The sequence below is a fragment of the Ciconia boyciana genome, chromosome 2 (genome assembly GCF_034638445.1).
Source record: "Ciconia boyciana chromosome 2, ASM3463844v1, whole genome shotgun sequence".
Taxonomy (NCBI): domain Eukaryota; kingdom Metazoa; phylum Chordata; class Aves; order Ciconiiformes; family Ciconiidae; genus Ciconia; species Ciconia boyciana.
Genome location: NC_132935.1, coordinates 125,037,557 through 125,062,398, shown reverse-complemented (window position 1 = coordinate 125,062,398; position 24,842 = coordinate 125,037,557). Strand labels below are relative to the sequence as shown.

General features: G+C 35.0%; 1 protein-coding gene across 1 annotated transcript in view; it reads right to left on the bottom strand.

Moving 5' to 3' along the window:
- The window catches only part of NEK10 (NIMA related kinase 10), a 104,386-nt gene that overhangs the window by 5,320 nt on the left and 74,224 nt on the right, over positions 1-24,842 (bottom strand). The window contains exons 26-30 of the mRNA XM_072851443.1: positions 18,479-18,662; positions 18,304-18,390; positions 10,839-10,887; positions 7,587-7,624; positions 2,030-2,163 (exon numbers count right to left, since the gene is read on the bottom strand). Coding sequence (XP_072707544.1) covers positions 2,030-2,163; positions 7,587-7,624; positions 10,839-10,887; positions 18,304-18,390; positions 18,479-18,662 — 492 coding nt within the window. The remainder of the gene's footprint in view (positions 1-2,029; positions 2,164-7,586; positions 7,625-10,838; positions 10,888-18,303; positions 18,391-18,478; positions 18,663-24,842) is intronic.

The window sequence follows — 24,842 nt, the reverse complement described above, 5'->3', positions numbered from 1 at the left end:
GATTTTTTCCCATAGGAACAAATTACTGCTCTTAGATGGCTATAAATCTGGAACAGCTATATTGGCCTCACAGGAGTCCTGATTTGCTCTGGCAAACCAGGGATCAAGGTTACATCCTAAGCATAAAAGACTTCATCAGACAGCTGGCTGCATAGTTTTTTGTTACAGATAGTTACTACTCTCTTTTCATGCAGATAAGGCCTTACACATATGCTTGAAGTCAGATGTTGAATGTTCCTTAGCCTATAAGTGAGTAAAAAAAAAGATGCCTTAGGAAAGGTCTGCAAGATACTCTATAGACTACATGCCACTGCAATGAACTGTGTGCAGTTAATGTACCATGGGCATACTGGGATATTCTGAAACAAAGGTGGTAAAGGACAAGTCCACTGCATGAGAAACTCAGAGTTGCCTCAGGCACTAGTGTTCAATTTTAGCTTTTGTTTTAATGAAATCAGATGTCAGATCAGTTAAAAAAAAAAAAAAAAAAAAAGGACAAGGATTTACATAATGCTTTTTTAAAAGCTTTCTCTTACATTGTTTTCCAGAGATCACTCTGACTCTTGTTCCCATGGAAACTGGATTGGGAAGGCTGCTGGCAGCCAAGAACTAACAGGCAAGAACTCTCCCTTGTAAACTTCAGTTTAGAATTGTCAGCTGAAATATGTAACAGAGTTTTAGAAAACAGCTATGTATTACAAAAAATATTCTACCTTAGATTTGTAAGGACATAAACAAGTACAAGAGAAGCACATAGTACACAGTGAACAAGTACAGGCATGGACCCTGGTTTCTCTGCCTTCCCATTCCGAAACCAACTGACACCGAAAGCATCAAAGTTGTTACTACTGCTTCAGTGGTCAATTCTGAGCGAGTCTTTGAGTTGCTGTTAGTTCTCAGTTATTGGGCATCCCTGTTATGATAACTTGCATTAATTAGTAGGCCACCTGAGAAAACCTTCTTCAATAGAGAGGGTAGGTTCACTACTGAGCATCTTGGACATACTCCTAATATAGCATGTAAAGACTGAACTGCCTCATTTCTGTTAGCAGGTGAAGGAGATCATTCTTGCAATAAATTCAATCAATTCAAATTATTTTAAATAACATTTGTTTTCTTTGTCCCTGGTAATTTATTTCCTGTATTACCTGTTTTGATAAGCTTGACAGTTTAAAAAAAAAAAAAAAAAGGACATGTAAAATACACCCAAGTTCAGTTATGCTCTTCTGTTCTAAACAAAAATGTACAAATTCGGCTCAGCAATCTGAAATCACCTGAGGTGACAAACATCACTTTCCAAATATAAACACTTCATTTTGGAAAATAAAAAGATGTTTATTTAATAATAGCAAATTTTGCAAGTAACTGAATGGCAGCCATCTTTCTGAAGAATGAAAAGTTTTCTGTCACATTTTTAGTTGAGAGTTCAATGTAGATTTATATCAGCTCCATTTTTGCTTTGGAATCAGCATGAAATAACTTTAAGTCTCTTTCACTATGAAACAGTTAAACTTAATTTTAAAATGTCTTAAGTTTGAAAAAGATCTGACATTTCAAAATATTTAACATATCCAGAATTTGAACTATTGCACTAGAAATCCCAAGAAATTATCACTATTTATTGATAATAAAAATTATTACGTAGCAGTTATTTAGAAATTATTGCTATAGAGGAAAGCATTTTATGTACTCTCCATGTTGGAATATGATATGAAGTCACTTAAAATATTCATATTGCTGGCATGACAGAATGTTGTAAAAATAATTTACTGTACAATCCATTTTTCTGAGGTAAGCCAATGAATTTTTTTCATATGACTCAATTATTGCCATCCTCCACATACTAATATTCAAGGTTAGTCTTTATTTAAATGATATATTTTTAAAGCATCCTGCCATCTGCAAAAATGTCAAGTTCTGTTGTTTTTAAAGAACAGTGACTAAATTAGCAGCACTTTGCACTACCATCATTTTGACAACAGCAAATAACTAAAAAGTATAGAATGTCAGAAGCAACAGTAATGCATACTTGAGTAATGAAGATAATTTTGTGCAGCTGAATAAGAATCTGCTGAACAGGGTCACTGATCTGACGCACCTTCCGTTGTGATACAGCAATTCCTGCAGATGCTGTAGATGACAACAGTAAAATCAGGAGGACAGCTCGTTTTGTTGCCTTAATATATTAATAGAGTACACTGTTTAAAACTTGTAAATGTAAATATTAAGTTTTAATGCATTAATTGTTTTTCCAATAGTGTTGGGAATAAAAAAAGGATAATCTAAAAACTTAAAAAGATTAGACAATGTAATTGATGATGGGTTTCAAAAGAAAATCCTTTTCCCTGATTCACTTCTAAGTTACTCTAAGAGAAAAGAAGTATTAACGAACCTCACTAAATCGTAAAAGTTTTCCCACATCTATTCAAAAGGAAATCTAAAGATATGATAAACAGAATTTTCTTATTTTAAGTGATTTTTTTTACATAGACTAACATACATGATATTTATTTTTTATATATTTTGACGTTATGAAATTTATTTTAATTTTACCCTAAGAATTACAATAAAATGTCTGATGCGGACCATTCAGAGAACAATTTTATTAAAATATATTTTCATGTTGCCTTATAGTTATGCGTGTTGCTTTATCACAGCTACTTTTTGTTTCCAACATCTAGCATGTACATGCTTTGAGAGTAACCTCAAGAAAATGTGCAAGAAGCTATGAATCTCTTGAGTCTTCTTTACTTTGCATCAGAAAATTAGTGTTTTCTGTTCTTTGTCATAAATTCCTCCCCACCAGAGATCACCCTGTCTAAAGGACGTATTGATGGAGACTGTGGAAAGGACCTGTTGCCAGCATTCTCCATGATCAAAATGGCACCATCATAAAGCGCATAAATGGCATTTTTCATGTTTAGAATAAAAGAACATGAATACTAAGCAAAAAATAATGCTGTAAAAATTCCTCTCCCTGCATAGGAAAGAATACAGACAATTGCTCTGTATTACAGACTGTATATTGCTTTTGCTTGTAAATTCCATAAAAATAGTAGTGTTGACCTGTGAATATACACAAAGAGTCGGTTTTAAAAACTTTTAATGCAAAGCTACTTAGATATTGATAGAAAAATGCATGATGTTAAGCAAACCACAAAACAGGGTTACACAAAACAGAAAATATTAACACAGATTCAACTCCCATGTACATATGCATGTAAATATGAGCTTTCCACATTACATAAACACTATATATAATGAAAAGTTTATCCACCCCCACCCCTCCCATATTATATGGGATGTAAAGTTGGCCTATTTGAAGAAAAAGAAAAGACTAAACAAATTTAGAAATTAAATATTTGATCAGTTTTGAAAAGTGTTGTCTCTCTTCATATATCTCCATATCATTTCTCTAAGCATTAACATTTCAAGTAGACTGGTATACGAGACAGATCAGAAGATAAAATATTCATTGACTAATTACTAAGAAGAGATCATGAAGTTGGAGATCCACAATAAGAAAGTATTGGCACTTGGAGAAAATAATGTTGTTATAAGTTTCCAGTGTTTTCTTCTAAAATAGATATTCAAAAAAACTTTTTTTTTTAAACACACAGTATTTGAACATTTCCTTTAGCTATTACCTAACAACACGCACAATAGATATGCATACACAAATTCAGAAACAGTGCACACACAGGCTTATATTTTAGTGCTTAGCTATTTAATTGGGTATCCAAATGTGATCTTTGATAAAAAGCATCCATCATATCCGATGACAATGACACTGCATTTTGTAGTACAAACTCTTAAGTAAAGAACAGAGGCAGTTTGGAATTAAAAGGAAAAACATGACTTTAGAATTAAGAATATTGCAATACTTCAAACACTTAGGCTTCCTCATATCATTTTTATTAGATTATTGCTGATTTTATTTAGATAAGTGTGAATTAATTATCATGGCAAGGAGCAAGAAAGCTGATTTTTTCTTATCTTACAAAAATAGTGAGTAGGTGTAAACCTGTTCCTCTTCCTCTTCAGCTAGACTACCATCCTCTGTCAAGCAAATCCATGTACATAATGTATACTTTTCATAGACAAAAGCACTGCAAAGGAAGTCATGCATGAACAGAGGCTATGCTTTTCTTTCAGCAAAATAAATTTAACACAACAGTTTTAACCTGTTCATTTACTTCTTTGTGTTAAAGTCAGATAAAAAAATATATCAGCTATGTGAAAATATTTAGTTCTTGGGATCAAGAATTGAAAACAAAAGCTAAAAGTGGAAGTTTATTTCCCCCACTGAACTACTGTTTGGGACTTATCACAAACAGCCATTAAATCAGATATTGTCTTGGTTATCCAGAATTTGAGATTGATATACTTGTCTGCCATAAGCACATTATTTCTTGTAGTTCCAGTAGCTTGGTGATTAAAAGGCTGTGCTCGTTTTCTGAAGGAAAACTGCCCTAATTTACCAGCAAGTAATATCAAATATCCATGTGATTTGTTTCCTGCCATATTCAATGAGATATTTGAAAAATACTAGCCAAAGGCAGCTTGATAAAAAGCAAAACCAAATTCACCTGGCTACCTAAATGAGTGAGCATTACTTAAAATTTACAAAGCACAGTAAACTCAGTACTGATTTGTGGATATTATACCTAAAAGGTTGTCTATATTTTGTTAACTAAAGAGCATTATGAACTTACCTATTGAATCAAAAAAAGAAGTAATAATTTATTTGTCTTCCATGGAACAATTTTAATTCCAGCCATAAGAACCAATAGAGAAATATTGCTGATCAAGCTTTAGGTAATTTAATAGAATTAGGACATAGAAGTAAATATTATGTATTCTACAAACTGTGCAGATTTACAAAATATCATTCAGATTTTAAATATAACAATTAAAACAAACAGAACAACTTGATTCTTATTTACCTAGTGCTATCATGCTTTGCCCACTCAGAAAGAGTATTGAGCCACAACTAAATCAGATTCTTGAATTTTTATGTGGTAACTCAGTTGTTATTTATTATTTTTAAGCTTGTGTATTTAAGTCATACACAAGTCAGACCCAGAGATTAAATAAAAGCTTATCAGCAGACTGCCACTATAAAACACTTAGCGTATCACTAAAGAACATTAGTTAACAAAATTATCTTTCCAAGTTGAGTATTAGACCCGGAAGCTAAGCAAAGAGCTTAGGTCCAAGTATTGAACTTCAGCCAGCAGCCCTTTATCTCTCTTAAATACAGCAACCTCTAAACTACACTTCAGAGGCTAATTTAGATCCATATTCTAAAATTTCCTCATACAGAAACACCCTGAGGATCATAAAGTCTTATGAACAGATTTACATCCACCTAAACCTTTTTTTTTTTTTGCAAAGTGATCTGGTATCAAGAATGAAAATTCTACTGAGAGGGAGATGAAATCCAAATACCAAAATTAATTAGCCCACAACTAAGCTATTATCATTTTTTTCCTCTTGATTTTCTGTGCTGGCTACTTTAACAAGAAGAGAGACATTCACAAACTGAAGTGTCCAGGGACCAACCAGATCTGAGCTGTGCTCTCAGAGAAAATAAAGAGATATAGAAAATGTCATTCTCTATCACAGAGAGATACATTTCTAGTAGGATCAGGAAGACAACAACATCATTGCTGTTGTTGGATTTTTTGTGGCAATGCCTTTTGGCAGATGGGTTGAGAGAGGCAAGTGAAATTCAGTTCGACATTTTTCCCTAAGTCTCCTCTTAATAATCAGTAAGAGGAAAAGAAGTCTTGCATTTCCCCTTGTTGTGGTTTAGCCCCAGTCGGCAATTAAGTTTCTATCCCAGCTGAAACCAGGACACCCCTGAGCCACTTAAGGAAGAATTTAGGTTGGTCTTTCTGCTCAAGGTGACAGTGCAAGCCATGCTATAATAATCTAAAATATTATATGCCATGAGAAGAATGATTTTGATTTAGCTCTTTTTGCCTCATTTTCATCTCTCTACCAACTGTTTCAACACTGCTATAGTCAATCCCAAAATAAATAGTGTGGTCTTGCCATTACAATCTAGGAATCTTCAGTTTTTGTTGGGATGCTGATAAAAACTTTACTTCCTTGACATGTTACCTTTTTCACTGCTCCCTGTTCTGTGGTATTTGACTTCTTCGCTGTCAACGGCTCATATTACAAAACAAAAGGAAATAAATGAGTGCCCTTTCTTTTGTGGGTCTTCTCAGATATTTTTTTTTTCTGAATAAAAATATGCTTAGAATTATATCAGCAAACAGAAAGAACCAAGTAGGACATAATATGGATTTCCCTCTTATTCAGTGTATAGAGCTTTCTCCCTTTACTAGTACGACAGCAACAATATGACTTACCAGTCTAGGAGGACCAGACGTGACATGTACTTGTAATGTCTATGTGCTTCAAAGACAGCTAGAGACCCAATGTTCAGCTAGGAACTTTAGGAATTCCCATAAAGTCCATATACTCCAGACCACTCCGCAATTATATATTTATTAAATACAGAAGTATAGCATTATTTGGGGGGTGAGGGCATGTCTGTGTGAATAGGCTGCTGAGGACTTGATCAAAACTTTTAAGAGTTTTACCCAAAAGGAAAACATTACTGACAAAAGATACCGGATTTGCTCGAATTACCCACAGGACTGAAAGTATTAACAAAGACTGAAGTGCTTGTCTGCAGATCATTATAGCTCTGATACATTATGGCTGGATAGTGGGTTTAAACTGTATGTTGGCATTATAATGGCACTCTTCAGTAAACAGCATCGAAAACTGCTGAAAGTGGACAGCAAATTTTGATTTGTACTGCATAATTAAAATTCCTAATACAATTTTTATATCAAAAAGCTGTGAAATAGAAGTTAGTATAGACAAAAAGTACTTTTTTTATGAAGATCAATATTTCAACTGCTCAAAATAATTTTCTTTCAAATATTTCATTCAGACAGTACACATTCTGAAATAACAGCTTAGCAGCTTACAGTATGTGAAGTTTCTCAGTAAGAAAGAAAAGTATCTCAAATGGAAAAATTGTTTCATCAATGATGATGTATAAATACATTATAATTTACAAGGGCTCTATGAAATATTCCTTTCTTAGGAGAAATTCCCATTGCATTCAGCAGAAGTTTAGCCAGGATAATGACTATTAAAATCAGGTCTTACTGATTTACTATTGGAATTCATATTTTTAAAAAATTCCTTAAGGATATTTCAGATAACATATTTGTATAACATATTTGTATCTGAAATGTAATTATCTCCTTTTCTAACATTTTAAAACATAACTATTAGATAATACCATGATTTTTCATATTGTAAAGAACTACAACTGGAAAACTATGAGACTGGCACCCTGTCACAAACAAATCCTCTACTTTTTTAGTGTGGACCTTGCGCATGAGTGGAGGCACTCTCAAGAGCAGATCAATAGGCAGTAAAGCTGAAGAAAGAGGAGAAACTCTATATGCAACAGGAGAATAAGGTTTAAAAACTTAGAAATCATTAGGTTTAATTTAAGTTAAAGTTTGATTTTGTTGCAAGCACAAAATTACCTGGTTGCAGTCTTGATCCTGGACCTTCAATATAATCTCTATTATTATTTTTAAAAAAAAAGAAAAGAAGTCGTTTTAATTGTGTTTTACATCAATGACTGTAGAAGAATTATCAGTATTCCCTGCCTCCTTCTCATGTTTCTGCTAAAGTAAATCCGTCCAAATTCACTGTACTTTTTAACTGTGCTTTTATAAGTCACATAAAGGTTGGCTTACTCAACATGTCCAGAATAGCATGACTTCGACTAAATAAAAGTTAGACTCCATTCCTTTCCCTGTTCAGTTTTTAGCCCGGAAAGTACAAAAACAGTAAACAGGATTTTAATATTTAAAACTCAATAATCCACTAGATTACACATTATTTTGCATTTGTACAGCATGCAGTGGTTTGGGCTGGGATAGAGTTAATTTTCTTCGTAGCAGCTAGTATGAGGCTATGTTTTGGATTTGTGCTGGGAACAGTGCTGATAACACAGGGATGTTTTTGTTACTGCTGAGCAATGCTTGCAGAGTCAAGGCCATTTCTGCTCCTCACACCACCTCACCAGCGAGTAGGCTGGGGGTGCACAAGAGGTTGGGAGGGGACACAGCTGGGACAGCTGACCCCAATGAGCAAAGGGATATCCCACACCATATGACGTCATGCTCAGCATATAAAGCTGGGGGAAGAAGAAGGAAGGGGAAGACGTTTGGAGTGATGGTTCGTGTCTGCCCAAGTAGCCGTTACGCATGATGGAGCCCTGCTTTCCTGGAGACGGCTGAATACCTGCCTGCTGATGGGAAGTAGTAAATGAATTCATTGCTTTGCTTTGCTTGCATATGCAGCTTTTGCTTTACCTATTAAACTGTCTTTATCTCAACCCACAAGTTTTCTGACTTTTACTCTTCTGATTCTCTCCCCCATCCCACCGGGGAGAAGTGAGCGAGCAGCTGTGTGGTGCTTAGTTGCTGGCTGGGGTTAAACCATGACAAAGGACATTTCAATTAACCCATTTTATGGATGGAAAACACAAAGAATAAAGTAATTATTGTCTAGTGGATAAAAACAGGAGTAATAATGCATACAATACTAGTAAACTGGGGGAAAAAATTAGTATTACATCACCAGGACAGCAATACCAATGTCAATACTCAATGTCAGAAATATAGGTCCAGATGTTTCAGTGCTAGCTTCTGCTGTATACTTAACACAAACACTGTCCCAGCCTGCAGATTTCACTAGCTGAGATAAGCAACAACAAATGGATGCAGGCAGATGGGAAACTGAAAGAACCAATATGATGTCCTGATGGATGGCAGCCTCAACAGCCCTAGCATGGCAAGAATTTGTATGTATTTTTTAGGCAGTAGGGAAAATTACAGTTGCAAGGAGTAGTTATGAAGAAAGAGAAGGAGATAGTTTTCTAATGTTTATGTGAGGGGCAGAGATGGAGAAAAAACAAATGTGCTTGCTTCAACGCTCAAGCATTAGGAGGCTGGCTTTACTGAGTGCAGCAGGACCGAAACTGGAAGGCTAGTAAGTGATAAGTGACAGACTGGATGGAGATATGCTAAGAACAACTCTGAAAGCAAAAATAAAGTATTGCATTTGAAGTGATAGGAAAAGCACAACCAGTAAAAAGATACACACAAAAGATGGCAAGTTTGAAGGCAGGGCTGTAGAATTGAAGGGCTGTAGAAATGTTCCTCGCAGCAGTGTCCTGAATGGGCATTTGAGTGACTAGAATGCACACATTGAAACCAGGAAAGATGTTGCTTGCATGATAGCCTTATGAACCCAAGCAAGAGTTTTAGCAGTGTATATTGATAGGAAAGGTTGTATCTTAGAGGTGCCAGGCAGAACAGTGAGACATAATCTGAATGCAAGAACTTTGAGAGATATGCAAGTTAAAGCAGATGCTCAGAAGTCAAAGTATTGGTGAGGATGGATGTTGTTTTTGAGAATTATCAAAACCCGAGCTAATGGGTAGGACTCCAGGTGCAGGCAATTATGACATTCCTTTTAATTATGTAGTACTCAACTGTATGGCCGCATGGCCATGAAGAGATGAGCAAAAATTTAGTATAGACAGAAGGAAATACATCTGGTGTATACAGCTAAATTCATGATTTGCAGCATGATTTTGCGGGTAGATGAATAAGCAGACACATTTGTACATGCAAAGACGAGATGCGGAAGACAAGGGAATCAGTGGTAAAGCCACGTGTAACATCCAAAGGAAATTAGATGAACAGATAAACTAGTATCCTTCTGAATGGTCCTTAAGAATAGTTTCAAAAGGTAGGGGGAGAATTAGAAAAGGATAGAGTCAGAAGAGTCAGAAAAACATGATTTTAAGAAGACAAAGATAGCACCAATGGTAAATAGCAGATCAAGAAAATAAAGTAACTATGACTTGGAAGAGGTCATTAAACAGCTTAGTAAGAGTTGCTACAGTAATATTCCTTAAGCAAAAGCTGGATCAAACAGGATCTGTGGAGAAACAGGGGAGAGGAATCAATGCTGGTTATAAATGCTACCTAGTTAAGTTAAAGGTACGAGAAAAAAAGTGTTCAGGAGACAGATGGAGCCAAGAGTGACTTTGGGTTTTTTTTCAGATGTGAAAGAAAAGCAGAAATGAAGAAACAAAGAGCAGAGTCTATGAATAAAAGTGGTGCCAAGGAGATCAGAAAAAATAATGGTTGGTCAAGAATGTGTTTGATGCATTTCTGAAGAAATAGCAGAAGAAAAAGGAAAGACCTTTAGAAGGAGAATGGGGATGTCCATGCCATATTCTGGTTTGATTTGTTTCCTTTTTGAAAGAAATAAGGAGGACTCCAGAATTCCAAAAATAGATATCTACATTTATATAAAAGGTCTAGAGGAGTTCAAAGGGACAAGATATTACTCTACACTATCAAATGCACAAACACATTTTTCTATAGAAAAACAGCCACTTAAAAATGCAAAACCAGATTTTGGCTAACCAACTAATGTCATTTTAAGCTGATGTAGCAAGGTCCACTTTTCTTATGAGTTTAATGCCAGTCCTCAAATTACTCACGTGAAGCTTCTGTGTGCAAACACCCTCAAATAATACCCTCAAGCAGACTAAGAGTCATAGGCTGAGATAAAATGAAGTTGTACTGATAAGTAAGGAAATGTTTCATGAAGGCAATCATGCAACTGTTCCACTGTGAAACGACCGACTGGAATTGATCATGACATTTACCAATTATATAATCTATATTAAAATCATAAATCATACATACCTAATCTGAGGTTGTCTTTCAGAAGCACTAAAACTTCGTTTAATTATACCTGAAACAAATGCATAAATATTATCCTGCATTAAAAAAAATATATACATACATGTTAATATTTTCTATTTCCCAGACATGGTGTCAAAATAACTTTTAAAAAGCAGTGTTAAACAAACTCCAAACCCCCACTTGACTATGGAGTTGCTGTTTGATGTATTAAAAATTTGCTTGCATCATAACTAAAATCTCAGCTCCGCACAGTATTTTAATAAATACTTTCAGAATTTCACAGAAACTATAAGATATGCTGACTAGATGTCCACAGAAGATGTATCCAGATTTGCATTAAATAACTACCTCAGTTACTGCTACCACTGTAGCCACAACATTGTCTCTAGTCTGGATAAAAAGCTAGAATATTCACTCACTTTCTCAGATGACCTTTGATGGGTTGTCTAAACCTTGTTCTACCAGAGTTTTACTGCCACCATTCTATTAGCTAACTATTCAAACTACTACATATGCAATACCTTACTTCTTAAATAATCCCACTGATTTTAAGACCTTGAAGACACGGGTATGACCAGTTATTGGTCAAACATCTAATCAGCAATAAAAATGAACCCAAACATTTATGTCATTTACAGCATAGTGCCAAAAATGTGAAGAAGGAGGGGTAATGTTTGATGATATATTTATTATTTATGCACTTGGAAAGGATTGTCTTAAAGCAAGTATTTGTCTTAAGCATTTGTTTTAAAACATTCCTGTAAAACCATTCCTTTGATGGTAATTTTGATGTATGAGACCACTTTCTCCTACAAATGATATCTCACTTTGAATGAGGAATAAGTGTATGTTTGAATCAAAAGATATTTCAGCTAACTGAAAGTCTGATTAGTAAGATTAGGAAATTCTACAACAATTTTCCTGTACAATTAATGCATTTTAATATAATACCCTCCATCTTTGTCTACATAAGATGTTTTTCCACACTAATAATATCACAAGCATTATCATAAAACAAGAACAGAGGCATGTAATCACCCAAACAGTAGCTAAGAAAAAAAAGATTCTATGCCAAACTTACACTATTTTTCCCATTGTTGGTCTTGTTAGAGCAGTTATATTAGTTCTAGAGCAACAGTAGAGGACTTTCAGAGAGCAAACACATTTCTGAGAGTCTTAAATCTTTTATTTGTGTTCAAACATACTTTTTGTTGTGCTCTGAAATATAGTGCCTCTATTTATCCTACTTTTCTGAGATCCTCTGAATTAAAAAAAAAAAATCCTGAAGGAGGCTGGCATCTGTCACACAGAATTCACTTTAAAACTGAAAGAAATGATACATCTTTAGGCCAAATCTGTCTCCCTAAAAAGAAGACACATAGACAGACAGAACGAAAGAAAAAAGAAACAGTATTGTATTCCTTGCTAATGCTTTGCTTAGCAAAACATATTAAAACTCTGTAGTAGTTAGCCCAAAAGAAGGTTTGATAAGAGCAGTTGACTTACTTACATAATAGCAAATAAACTAGGCCCTTATAGAAACAAAGATACTTCAATTAACTTTCACACTGAGACAGGAAAATAGATAGGAAAATAAAGTGTCTACTGTCTAGAAAGTAAAGAAGGCCTTTGGAAATGAAAAAATATGATTGTGCCTCTTCAAGGAACAGATATTTTACCTGCTTAGGATGCAAACACAGTAATACAAATACAAAAATAGAAGCTCTGACTGAACCTGAATCATGTTGCTTGGTATAAGGATTTTGAGTTACAACCTCAGACACTCTAACAAAGACTATTATATATTATGGGAATATATGCGAGAAAATCTGTAACAGAAGCCACTTGGCTAGAAAGCTAAGTTTGAACACAGCTGTTCGGTAGAATTTTAAAAACAGCTCCCCTTTCCACGTATTCATATACAAAATTGGATTTGAAATCCTATACCCTTTGTCTGTTTCAAATAAATGGTCTCTCTGTCAGTAAAAGGCTCATATCCAAATTTTCTTGATCAGTTTGATGACTCACCACATTTGACTTGCTAATCTGCCAGCTTATGAGTGTATTTACAAGTGCACGATATTTCACACCTAAGAGTCTGTCTCACCACTCACTGTACATGGCAGAGATGCAATATTTTCTGATTCATTTGCTAAAGTTAGGAAAATACTTATTAATGCTAAAAAAAAACCAAACAGAAATCATGATGCAGAACATCAGTAAACAATAGCAAATACCCTTTGGTGCCATTTTTATTGCTTATTATTATGTTAGAGACCCACTCACCAGAAAATGAAAAAAACCTATCACCTAAAAATCATTGTAACAAACACATTCATGTGTGTATACACACACCCATGAACACTAATGACTTTAGTTATACTCCTTTGTCTTTTAAGAGTTATGCTAATCATGCAAAGTCAGACAGGGAGTAAGAAACAACACAGATGCATAGGGAAGTTAACTAACATAAGTCATGGAGCACATAGTGTATAGTTCAGCCCAGGGTGTTACCTGGACCATATTTCCTTTTACCATGGTTACTCCTTTGACATGGATGGGAAAAGCAAGGCAACATATTTTTTCTTCAAATGCTTTGCAAGAGAGAATTTCTCAGTTCAAGATGATCTCAAGGAAAATGAAATATAAATTCTCCATCTCTCTCCTGTTTTGTGCCCACACTTGTTGGAATGTGAAAGACACACAAAAGCCAAAGCTTTTGATTCTCATCAGCCTCCCTATTCTGAATAGCTCTGTGAAGATATATATATATCAAATGAGGCATCAAGCATTTTTCTGACTGCTACTTTGGTCTTTAATAGCTGATGTAATTAAAGCAACTTCTAAGGCTTTAACTTCATAACATGCATTGACATCAGTGCAAATCATACATTCTAATATTCAGTTTAGTGTTTTTCTCTTGCAGGCACCTAACAACCATGTAATTTCAAGAATAGAGCTTATAAGAAAATACAAGTTCAGAAAAACCTGGGAGGACAGTAACTTTTGCTTTGGCTTTCACTTTCACATCATTGGCAACTAAAAAAAAACCTCTGAAAATCCTTTCAAATTTGATCAGACTGATAGGAAAATTGAATTCAAGATTTCACATTATAAGAAAACTTCAGTCCATCTCCTTGAATGAAATGGAAGCAATGGAAGTGTTTTTTTAAATGATGGCTTAATGATCTTTTCAGGAAAAAGGTCAAATTACCTTTATTTATACAAAATACTCTTAGTAAGCTGCCCTTTAAATCACTGTACACTGGAATGGACAGTCCCAGCCATGTTAATTAAGCAGTTTTGCAGAGCAAATAGAATTAAGTTTTTTGCTCATTAGCAGTGACGACTTGTACAGCAATAGAAGTTGCCATAAACATACTTTAAGCTTAACTCAAGCATCATACAGGAACACCAGGTCTTGGCAGATCTTGTTCTAGCTGATGTCTTCAACAAAGTCCCATAACACTGAGGCCTCAAGAGAAATATGAATCTTAGACAGAGTCAGATTGGGAAAAACAAGCCTAAAACCACAGATCTTAATCTCCAAAATTCTTCACAGACAGCCCATTGTGCAAATTATGGGCTTCTTGATGCAATAATAATTTTCAACAAATTTCCTAAGCCTTCCCATCACAAGCTGAAGAACCATATATAGCAGATGTGAGAAGATCTCACCCCTAAGACCTACCAAACTATCTAAATGTCTTATGTAAAGAAGAAATATCTTCTCAAATCATCAAATCCACCAAAGAATACAACTGGTCTGAATTAAAATAAATAAATAAATAAATAAATAAATAAAAAGCTCTGTGATCACAGAACTTGCAAGATATAACATAGCTGCCTGCAATTAATCCCAAATTTTGAATGAAACTACTAGCTCCAGACAGCAAGTGACATTACTGAATGGGTATTTATTTCCTACTGTGTTTGTTGTTATCCTCAAAAATACTTAAATTTGGAGCTAAGTGATAACCTAAACTCAAAGCCCAATCATTTGCTACGTACAACATGCAGAGTTCCTATTTTGAGAGTATCCTAGTTCTAGAAATCCCCACTTATTCAACGGGGTACTTTTGACTGCTCTGAGCATTACCTGCACAAGCCTCAAGTCCTGGCACTGTGTAAACAAGGAGTTTTTCTAAAAGCTTAAAGAAAGATATAGGAGACCCTTCTAGAGTTACATCACTAGAATATTCTTGCAGATCTGTGGTCTCTTCATTACACAGCAATTCTGAATACTATCACATTGCAGAGATTTTGGCAAGAAAAGGAGTCCTGAATCTCAACGTCTTTGCTTATTGGTCACAAGTTAGATAAGTTCAGAGATTCCTCCAAATACTGGAAAAATACATTAAATTATGAGGTAACAGAAAAAACTCCTAAGCAAGATACAGCACAACAGGACTGTGCATTGAGACTTCTTAGCCTCGTGAAAAGCAAGTAGCTGAGCAATTCTGAAAGGGCCCTATTGTATGCTTACCTTTTTATTGTGAGGAAGGTCAGGGGGCAAGTACAAAAAATCCTAGGGACTAGGGTTTTCTAATAGCATATTTTACACAGAACTAGTCTTCCAATGTATTTAGGACATTGTCCTGATTGCAGTGTAAATGAACATGATTCAAGGAAACAAAAAATATTTTCCAAAAAGTGTTCCCAGATGCAGAGTAAACTTTTAAACTCTTGCTCACTCAACTGACATACTACCTCTACTGGACTACAATGCACTAAGAGATACCACATATTTTCCTGCTGTTTGGTTTACCAGCAGAAATGCAGGTACAGTTACATTGTAAATCAAAACCAAGTAAACCCTTAAACATGACTAAGCTAAGGTAAAGTTGGGAACCTTCTTAATTTTAAAATAAGAAATATAATGCAACTAATAAGCTGTAATCATCCCATCACTCCTTATTGCTTTTTGACTCAATATGTCCCTATCCTCTGTCAATCTTTATAATTTCAAATTATAAGGACTTCAGGGAAAAAAATCACATCTCCCACTACTGCCTCTATGCTTCTGAAATGTGCAGAATCTTGATCCTGTAGGATTAATCATTTCAAATAGCATGAACAACTGTTCCAGAATCTACATACCCTGCATTTTGCAATTTTAGGAGTTGTTAAAGGAGCTGGTCCTGTAGAACTACATTGTCTAGACTAAGAACAATAATTGTTTTCTTAAAGCATAATTGAAAAGCACAAGATATGTAGAATTATTAAAAATATTATGACAATTAGTGGACTATAAAAAAAGCTAACCACTATTACACTATCACACATACCAGCTTCTGTGCCACTGAACAACTCAGTATATCGCAACTTTTTACAAAATACTACCCCAGTTTTAAAATAGAGCAATATTTTTCTACGTTTGCAGATCATGTTTTCTCTGAAAGTGATGTGATGGCAGCATGATTAGATAAACTCTTTCAAGATGCTGATCAATACACCCATAATTGAAACTCATATTTTCATGTTAGCATTTTCCAAGTCAGCTAGATGAAAGTTGGTCACATTTTCCCCTGTAATGCTGACATGCTTGACAAAACCATGGCTGATAATTCATACACTGTTAGCCATTTATTACCAATGAATGGAGCGCAACCCAAGCAATACCCAAGTATCCTGAATGTATAATGCTTTTTTTAAAAGTAGCTTTTCTTTTTCCCTGAAATGAAGAAAAATTTGCCAGCGTTAATTACAACTGATCTACAACACTAACTTCAACATTAAGTAGAAACTACAGGTGATCTAAGAATGTATGACTACAGAATTATTTTTCTGAAAAGGCAATCCTGAAGTCTCTATATACCACTAAACTCCATGCTGGGAGGAAAATGGGCAATGACTTCTAGAAATGCTGATTAAAGTTACTGGGATTAATAGGAACTGACTGGATCTTTCCAGTTGAAATATTTCATTAAATCAATGGAAATCTGGCACAAAAATATTTAGATATTAGAAAAAGTTGATGTTTTGTTAATGTCCGAATCTTAACAAAGAAAAATTAACAAGGAAATCATTACCAATAAAACTTTGGGTGTGGTGAGTTACAAACTACACAAACATTTCAAATGTCTGTATACAATGCTGAACTAGCCCACAAAGAATTCAATTTCTAGGAGATGCACAATGTGTTATTCTTCAGTATAAACACCAAAATAGAACATTGCCTCCACAGGCTGCTTCTCCTCAAGATGTTCCTTCTATGCAGCTCCCTCCCACAGTCAGACTAGGCTTCCCTGTATCCTGTAAGCTTGTCTTGTTACTCTGTTAGCACAAGAAAGTAACAAAGAAAACGCTTTTTTTTTGCCTTTTTTTTTTTTAAAGAAAACCTTGATAATAAACTCAAGGCTGGCTAGCCACAGGTCCTCCAGCCTTTAGAATGGCAGGCTGTCCAGTTACAATTTTAGAGTATCAAATCATTTATTTACCCTGCACTAATGGCTAGACATTTCAATTAAAAGCAGTCATATTTCTTCAGTACCTGGGCCAAAATCTGAAAAAAACCCAGCTAGCAAATAGCACTACAAACAGATAAAGTAATGCTATTCTATGCTTTTTGAAGCCTGGGACCCTGAAACAATAACATTTGTTAATCTTCAGAAAACTACATTCCCTTCACCTTTTACAAGGACAGTTTAAATCATCCACAGATTTTCTGTCAGAACTTCAAATTTTGCTCAGCTCTAATATCAATCTTTTTCCTCTAGTATAAAATGCTCTTAGATTTTCTTCTAATCAGAATCCTGTCCCATTTAACAGGTAGATCATGGTAGCTCAGAATTTAGCAGGTAGCTCACACTTGTTTCAGATGTTTCACAACTCTTTTTTTTTTTATTTTCATATTTAGAATATAATAAAAAAAAATATTACTTAAGATAACACTCAACACAGATGGTGCTTTCGTATCTCATTACCATAAATAACTAGAGGCAGAATTAATGCTGTGTTTTGTCACATAATCCCTTCCTAATTCGAATCTAATCATTAAGCATTCCTTCAATTCCATTTAGTCAATTCATCTAGACCGCTAAAGCTTGCCTCTTTCAACTTTCTTTTTTACACCCTCTAGCAGGGCACTCCATTCAATCATTTGCATAGCATTATTGTTACTGAGACAAGTTTTCACACTGTCTTCCTTCTGTTTCTTATCAACACTAGTTATCTTATGCTTCAAATCTAAAAACACTTTCTTTGTCAAGCTGCCCAATAATATTCTAGCTTTCATAGGCATTACTTCAAAATATAAGGACAAGCTACATAAAGAAAACATGATGCAAAATGTATTATACTGGAAATGACTGCCACAGAGGCACAGTTATTTTATTTTTCTTTTGCTTAGAATGTACAACAGATAATGAACTTGCCACAAATCATGAAATACCCCAATATTTTGGAATAAACAACTACTTTGCTGTTAGAAAGTAGTGTACACTTCATTCTTAAGGAATCTTACCAATAGCAGACCCTTTCAAATGACTTGAACTGCAGCTGCTCAAGTTGTCCAATACATCCAGCTCATCATCTAATTCAGAGAACATATCTGCACATAAAAACAAAAGCAAAGAAGTTTTTAACTCACCTCTGACCAACATAATAGTACTCCTAATGCTTCTTTGGCTAATGACTACCTTTCTCAGAGTTCTCTAAAGTGCTATGATCCTGTACCAGGATTTCTTCATATGTTCTTTCCTCATCTTTTCCACATGCAGATTGACAACTTTCAGCTGGGAGGTCAGTATTTTCTGAAAATTCACTTTTGCAACTGGCTGCTCCACTGCTGCTGCTATGAAGACTCAACTTCTCATAATTTTTCTGACAACGAAGAACAAAAACGAAATGTTACATATTGTCCTTATCCACCACTCATTAGAAAACCTGCAAATGAAAGTGTCACTTGTGTACACACACACACATAAAAATGCACTTTTTTTTCCCGCTTAGCTGTTAGTCCAGGACTACGTGGTACCTGGTTCAGCCACCGATGCTAAATTTAGACCAAAACTTTCCAACTCTTAATCTAAACAAATTATTTCTAGCCTTTACATAAAAGGCATCTTTGCCCTTGATGAAGGTCTTTTCATAACAAGCACTGAAAGTGAGAAAAATGAAACAAATGCCAGACCAGAAAGAATTACTGAACAACACAAAAAATAAAAGACTGGGCAAAGATAGTAGGTTCCCAGATACAAGCAATGGGAGATTTACTCTCTTCCAGCTTAGATAATAAACAGCAGACCAGTTCTGGATAATACAAAACCTGCACAACAGTCAAGATGGTAGTAAAACATGAAGTGAACTTGATATGATGTGATGCCAGACACTCCCCAAGACTGAACTGACCGAATGTAGCAAGGGATTCTTTAATGAGTATAAAATTCTGCCTCTGCTGTTGTCATTGTTTATAGCTTTTCTGGAAAGAATTGAGATCCCTGCTCCCTGTTATTGCTTCTATTTTAATGCAACATATTTTGAAAACAGACTGGTTTTATGATCTCTTTAAATATTGTTCCAAGTCTTCTCATATTACTTCTGTTGTGTGTAAATAAATTCATGCTTCTTTTTACTCTATCTTGTCAGAGCAAAATGTGATAAAGGAGAACAGGAGATAAATTATATAAACGTATCAGATGATTAAACAAATAAGTATCTTTAATATTAAAGTAATTTCAGGAGATAATACATTCCTAAATACTTATATTCTCACCAAGTGTGTCAAAGACAATTTGACCTGTATCTAAGTATTTTTCCAAAGTCTTTCCCATGAATTATTTTGACCTTATTGGGACACAGCAGAATGGGTGCATTCTGAAAACCCTTCCTCCTTCAGAAACCTCAGTGCACCCCTGAGCATTGACTGTATCTCTGCCTGCATAATGGTCTGCTTCAATTATTTCCCCATCTTTTGTTCTATTCCCAAAACTATAACTTAACTTGTAAGAGATGGCTTGTCAAGCTTTTCTCTTTATATTTGGGTGGGAAAAGATCATTTTATACATAAGTACTGGACTGAGCTTATGTCCAAGATGCCACAATAGCCATGATTGCAGTGTAGCACAGCATGCCAACCACTAAGGATGACTCTCAAGCTCACTTAAAGAGAGTAGTCTAGTCATGACATATGAGCACGCTTATTGTGCCCTGAACAGTAAGTGCACAGTTACTGAAGAGAACCAATTCACCTGTTCTACATCAAAGAAAACAAAGAAGAGGGAGAGAAGGGTCAAACTGCATGGACATTTCAAACTTAAAACTCCTTTCAGCATCGCCAATACTGAACCTCAGACCCAAATGATTAATTGTTAACAATAACTTGTAAATTAAGTGGAGCTACAGGGGAAAAAAAAAGATCAAAAAGACTGCTGTTACCAATTGGTGTCAGCTCTAACTGCCACATCAAGAAAGGAAACCTATTTGAAATGCCTGAACTGAATTCTGTAGACCTCATGATAAAAATAATCATCATACCTGCTACAGAAACTGTTCAGAAATCAGTGAAATGTATCCCAAAGCGTAAAAGGAGTTATGTAAAACTGTAAAGCTATAACCTGTCTATACATAAAATCTGGTCAATTTACACAATATCTAAACATAGAGAAATATAGTATTTCATTACTAATCTGAGAGTAATATATAAATTTACTGTGATATATTTTGCCCTACCTAGACAATAGCTAATCATTTTTGAAAGTGAGATTATATACTGCTGTTTCTCTTTTGAGTAGGATGCTACTAAATCTAAATCAGCCAGGATTTAGGACAAAAGTACACTGACTGGAGGAGACTGGGATGCAAGTTCAATGTCGCTTCTGCTCAGCATTGGAGTGGGACCATAAGAACCTACATAAGAATATAAGGATATAAAGAACATAATTTTGTGAGAAGGGCATGGAGAAAGTATTCTCCAACACCTTGAAACAACCACTTCCATATCCTCAGAGATACTTCTTTCAGATAGGCAGAAAGACAGATACTTAACCTTTGAAGAAATCTATTAAACAGTGGGATATTCAAAATATCACAAACATTGAAACATGAGTTAGATTGATATATATTCATTTGAACTGTGCTCACACCTACACTTTATTCCAGAGTCCAGTATTTTACAAATCCTTCTGGAGGCTTCATCAGTTGATCCAGTTTATGTTCATGTTTTCATAACAAACTAGTACCTCAGTTTCCCCATGGGTCTGATTGTTCACCACCTTTGTTGAAACAACCTCTGCCTTCTAGTATAAACAAACACAGTTCAAAAGGAAATCTAATGGGAAAAGAGTCCCTGTGCAAAAATGTTCAAATTATAAACCAATTAATATTTTTTTCCAGAATTAATATTTATGACTGAGCAAAAGCATCTCTGGAAACACTTGAAATTTGTGTCCCAGCCATGAAGAAAAACCTCTGTCTACAAGCTGAGACTCTTCATCCATATCCTGTACACTTGCACTGTCTCTCTCTTCACTGGTCACCATTACCACTGCAAAATCAGATATACTTCATTTTTGGAGAAGTGAAACCCTAATTGGTCTTTTTGACTTCCAACAGGAATCTAATATTTTATAAATTGAAATTAACACTGTCAAAAAAACCCCCAAACTAGGTTTAACTAAAATAAAGATATTGATCATTTGTTTAGCTCTGTTTAGCATATTGCTGTGCAGAAGAATTAACTTTTCTGTCTTCAAGAAATATAGAGTGCTTTAGTGGCATTTGCAGTGTTTAATTAATCTTCTTTATTAGAGACAAGTAATTACAGCATTATTCAGTTGAATTTCTATTTCAAGAAAAAAAACCAGAACTACTTCCACTATTAAAGTATTTGTAAAAAACTAGAAGATAGCAATAAAATGAGTAACAGCTAACATGAAACTGTCAGGAGAAAAACCCATACTAAACCAACGTATTTCTTTCTGTAACAGGATAACAGCTCTTGTGCACTGGGAACAAGTAGATGTTATTTATAATGGTTTTAGTAAGGCTTTTGACAATGTTTCTCATGACACCTTACAATAAAGCTAGAAAAGTGTGACCTAGACAAAATCACAATCAGTTGGCTGTACAATTGACCATAAAAATTGTACTCAACTTGGTAACTACTTTGAGTGTTTGTTAAACTGAAAATGGGTAGTGAGCACAATTTTTCAGGCTACTTTCTGACCTTGTTCCAAAACCATTCAATGTTGTCACTGAATTACAATGATAATCTGCATAATGGGATAGATAGACTGCCTATTAAATGTGCATAGACTGTGATACATTCACATCATATATCATATTACAGCATATACATCATACACAGAGTTGTGTCAATGCAAGTGACAACAGGTTTTGAAGAAAGTTTTGATAAACTGGAGAAGCTAAAAGAAGTGATGAAGTTTAAACAGGGAGAGTTCTATGAGCGGAGAGAAACAACTGTACAAATGCACAGACTGGGGAAGGACTGGTCAGAAAGATGTGGGGATTTTGGTAGATCAGAAACAGAGCATGACTCAACGATACCATGTTATGAAAAGGTAAACATCGTACTGGGATGTATAATGAGAATTATCTCCAAGAACTGCGTCATCTTTCTACTTGGTACCAATAAGGTTCTCATTTGGAGTAACGGAGTCCATTTTTGAACACTACATTTAAAAAATGTGAAGAGACAGCAAAGGAGAGAAATGAGAATAATCAGAGGTCTACAAAACACAACTTGCAAACTAAGACTAATGGAATTCAATTATTCAGTCCAAAGAAAAAAATTACAGAGGGGAGATATAACATATAAGAGGAAAGAAATAACTCTTACATATTTCCACTGTGGGGAGGACAAAAGTAAGCAGCTTAAGTTGCAACAAGTAAAATTTAGGTTAGACTTTAAGACCATCTAACAGTAATTAAGTGTTCAACTATTGCATCTATCTGGGATCCTGCAGAGAAAAAGAAGTGTTCATACACGATGTAACAGGTTTGAATGTGCTCAGTAAATGCAGTGTTCTGGGGATATTCTGGACTTAGTGCTCTCAGAGCAATTATATGACACTTGAGAGTGGGTCTGAAAAGTTAGTGTCATATACATCCCATATGTGCACATGTATATGTCCATCTAGTATCTCCTGGAAACAAGACATACGTAACACATCTACTCTGTCAAGCATACAAAGCAAGACCAACATTTTTGAAAGCAGCAGACTAACTGCAGATACATTATATAGCACAGTGTATACGTGCTATGCATATGCCCAGGATTTCCAATTATCTTCTGACGATGGTTCAGGCTTCCTCATGGTTTTCCAGACATCATCTTTGGATGGAAAAAAAAAAGACTCATTCAGGCATGTGATCGCTGACTGTAAAGAGTTTTTGCATTTCTGCTGGTTCCACACTGTTCCCTAATTTGGCATAGTTTGCCTTGGGAGAGACTTTCTATCACTTGGCATTTTTATGACTGACTGGTCAAATACCTGTCAGGAGTGACAGGTAGCTCTAAGGATTGGAGGTGGACAAGACAATCTCTGACAACTCTTTCTGCCTTATATTCTGTGATTCTATTAAAGTACTTCGACGCACTACAAATTGAAGCTGAATTAAACTTATTATGGGTTTGTCCTTAATAGTTTGATCATACATTTTCACAGGTAGTAACTTGGCTGTGATGACTATCTTCTACATTCAGCAACTGTTAAAAAAATTATACCTGCAAACCAGTTTTTGCATAATTATTTTATTCTCCAAACATAAATAGTATAAATCTAAAAAGGTTACTTTCTTCTTATCACACCAACTGCAATTTCTAACATTTAAACTTTAATTCCAGTACCTGCTACATAAATGCCAAAACAGAATAGTGTCAGAACAAAATCAATGGAGTGAAAGGTGGAACAAGAAAACAATTTGTGGAATGCTAAGCTTTCATGACATTCCTGAGTCCTCACTCATTTCCAAATCAATGGGAATTGTATGCAGCAGTGCATAGACAGGCACTATCACCCAAATTTTTAAATAAATTTTTTAATAATCAGTTTTTAATAAAAATAGGAATTGAATATTCTAACGTAAAGATTGGACTATATCGCTTCAATATTAATAACCTGTTGCATTCTAAGTGTTTTAAAACCATACTCTTCGCTTTAACCAATACAAAACCAGTCACTGCATTCATACATAGTTTTAATAAAAAAAATCTTTTATGCATTGATTGGCTGAATTGAGCAAAACATATATCTAAACACAAAGAAAGAGGAAATTAACATTAATCCAACCTTTACATCTTTTTCTGAGTTAACAACAACAACAAAAAGATTAATCCAAATTGAACTGCTAATTAAGCACTACTTTGTAATGCATGTGGTGATGCTTAGAAACTGACATGATTATTAGCACAACAATTGCCAACAGTGCAGAACTGAATTTGGATATGGGGGGAATTTACTTAGTGAAAAAGCAGTTAAATTATTTTGTGTTTCTTTGCCTTTCAGAGAGCTGTGATCCTGTCCTCATTTCTTCCAAAAACTTGAGGAAATTGATGGCCGCTTTTAATTACAAGAGTTGCCAGTAGCCTGTAGGGTGGTTACAAATGTATATATTCTTAAACCATGAGCTTCGACCCTTGCCCCTTTGGCCACACATCCCTGTGGATGAAGAAAAAGACTGGAATAAAGAAAATCCATTTCTGTGGATAAAGAAGAGTGGGAGCAGTAGCATGCTCTGTATTTACAGGTATTCCTACAAAATACTTCACAGTTATTTACATTAGGGTCTTTGTGATAGAAGGGACATACAAAGAAATCCCAGTGTTTCTCAAGACTTTAGATACACCTTGCACATTTCTAAACCAACCTAGAAAAGACATAACACAATCTACTCTTAATTATCTGCAGGTGGATTATGAAGGTTTATGCCACAGATGGAAGACAGGAAACTGCATCAGCCATTTCAGGTCTGGCCAGGCTGATTAGTTTAGATGTAGTCCTGTCTGAAAACTCCTGTACTGCTTCTTTCACTATTTCCAGC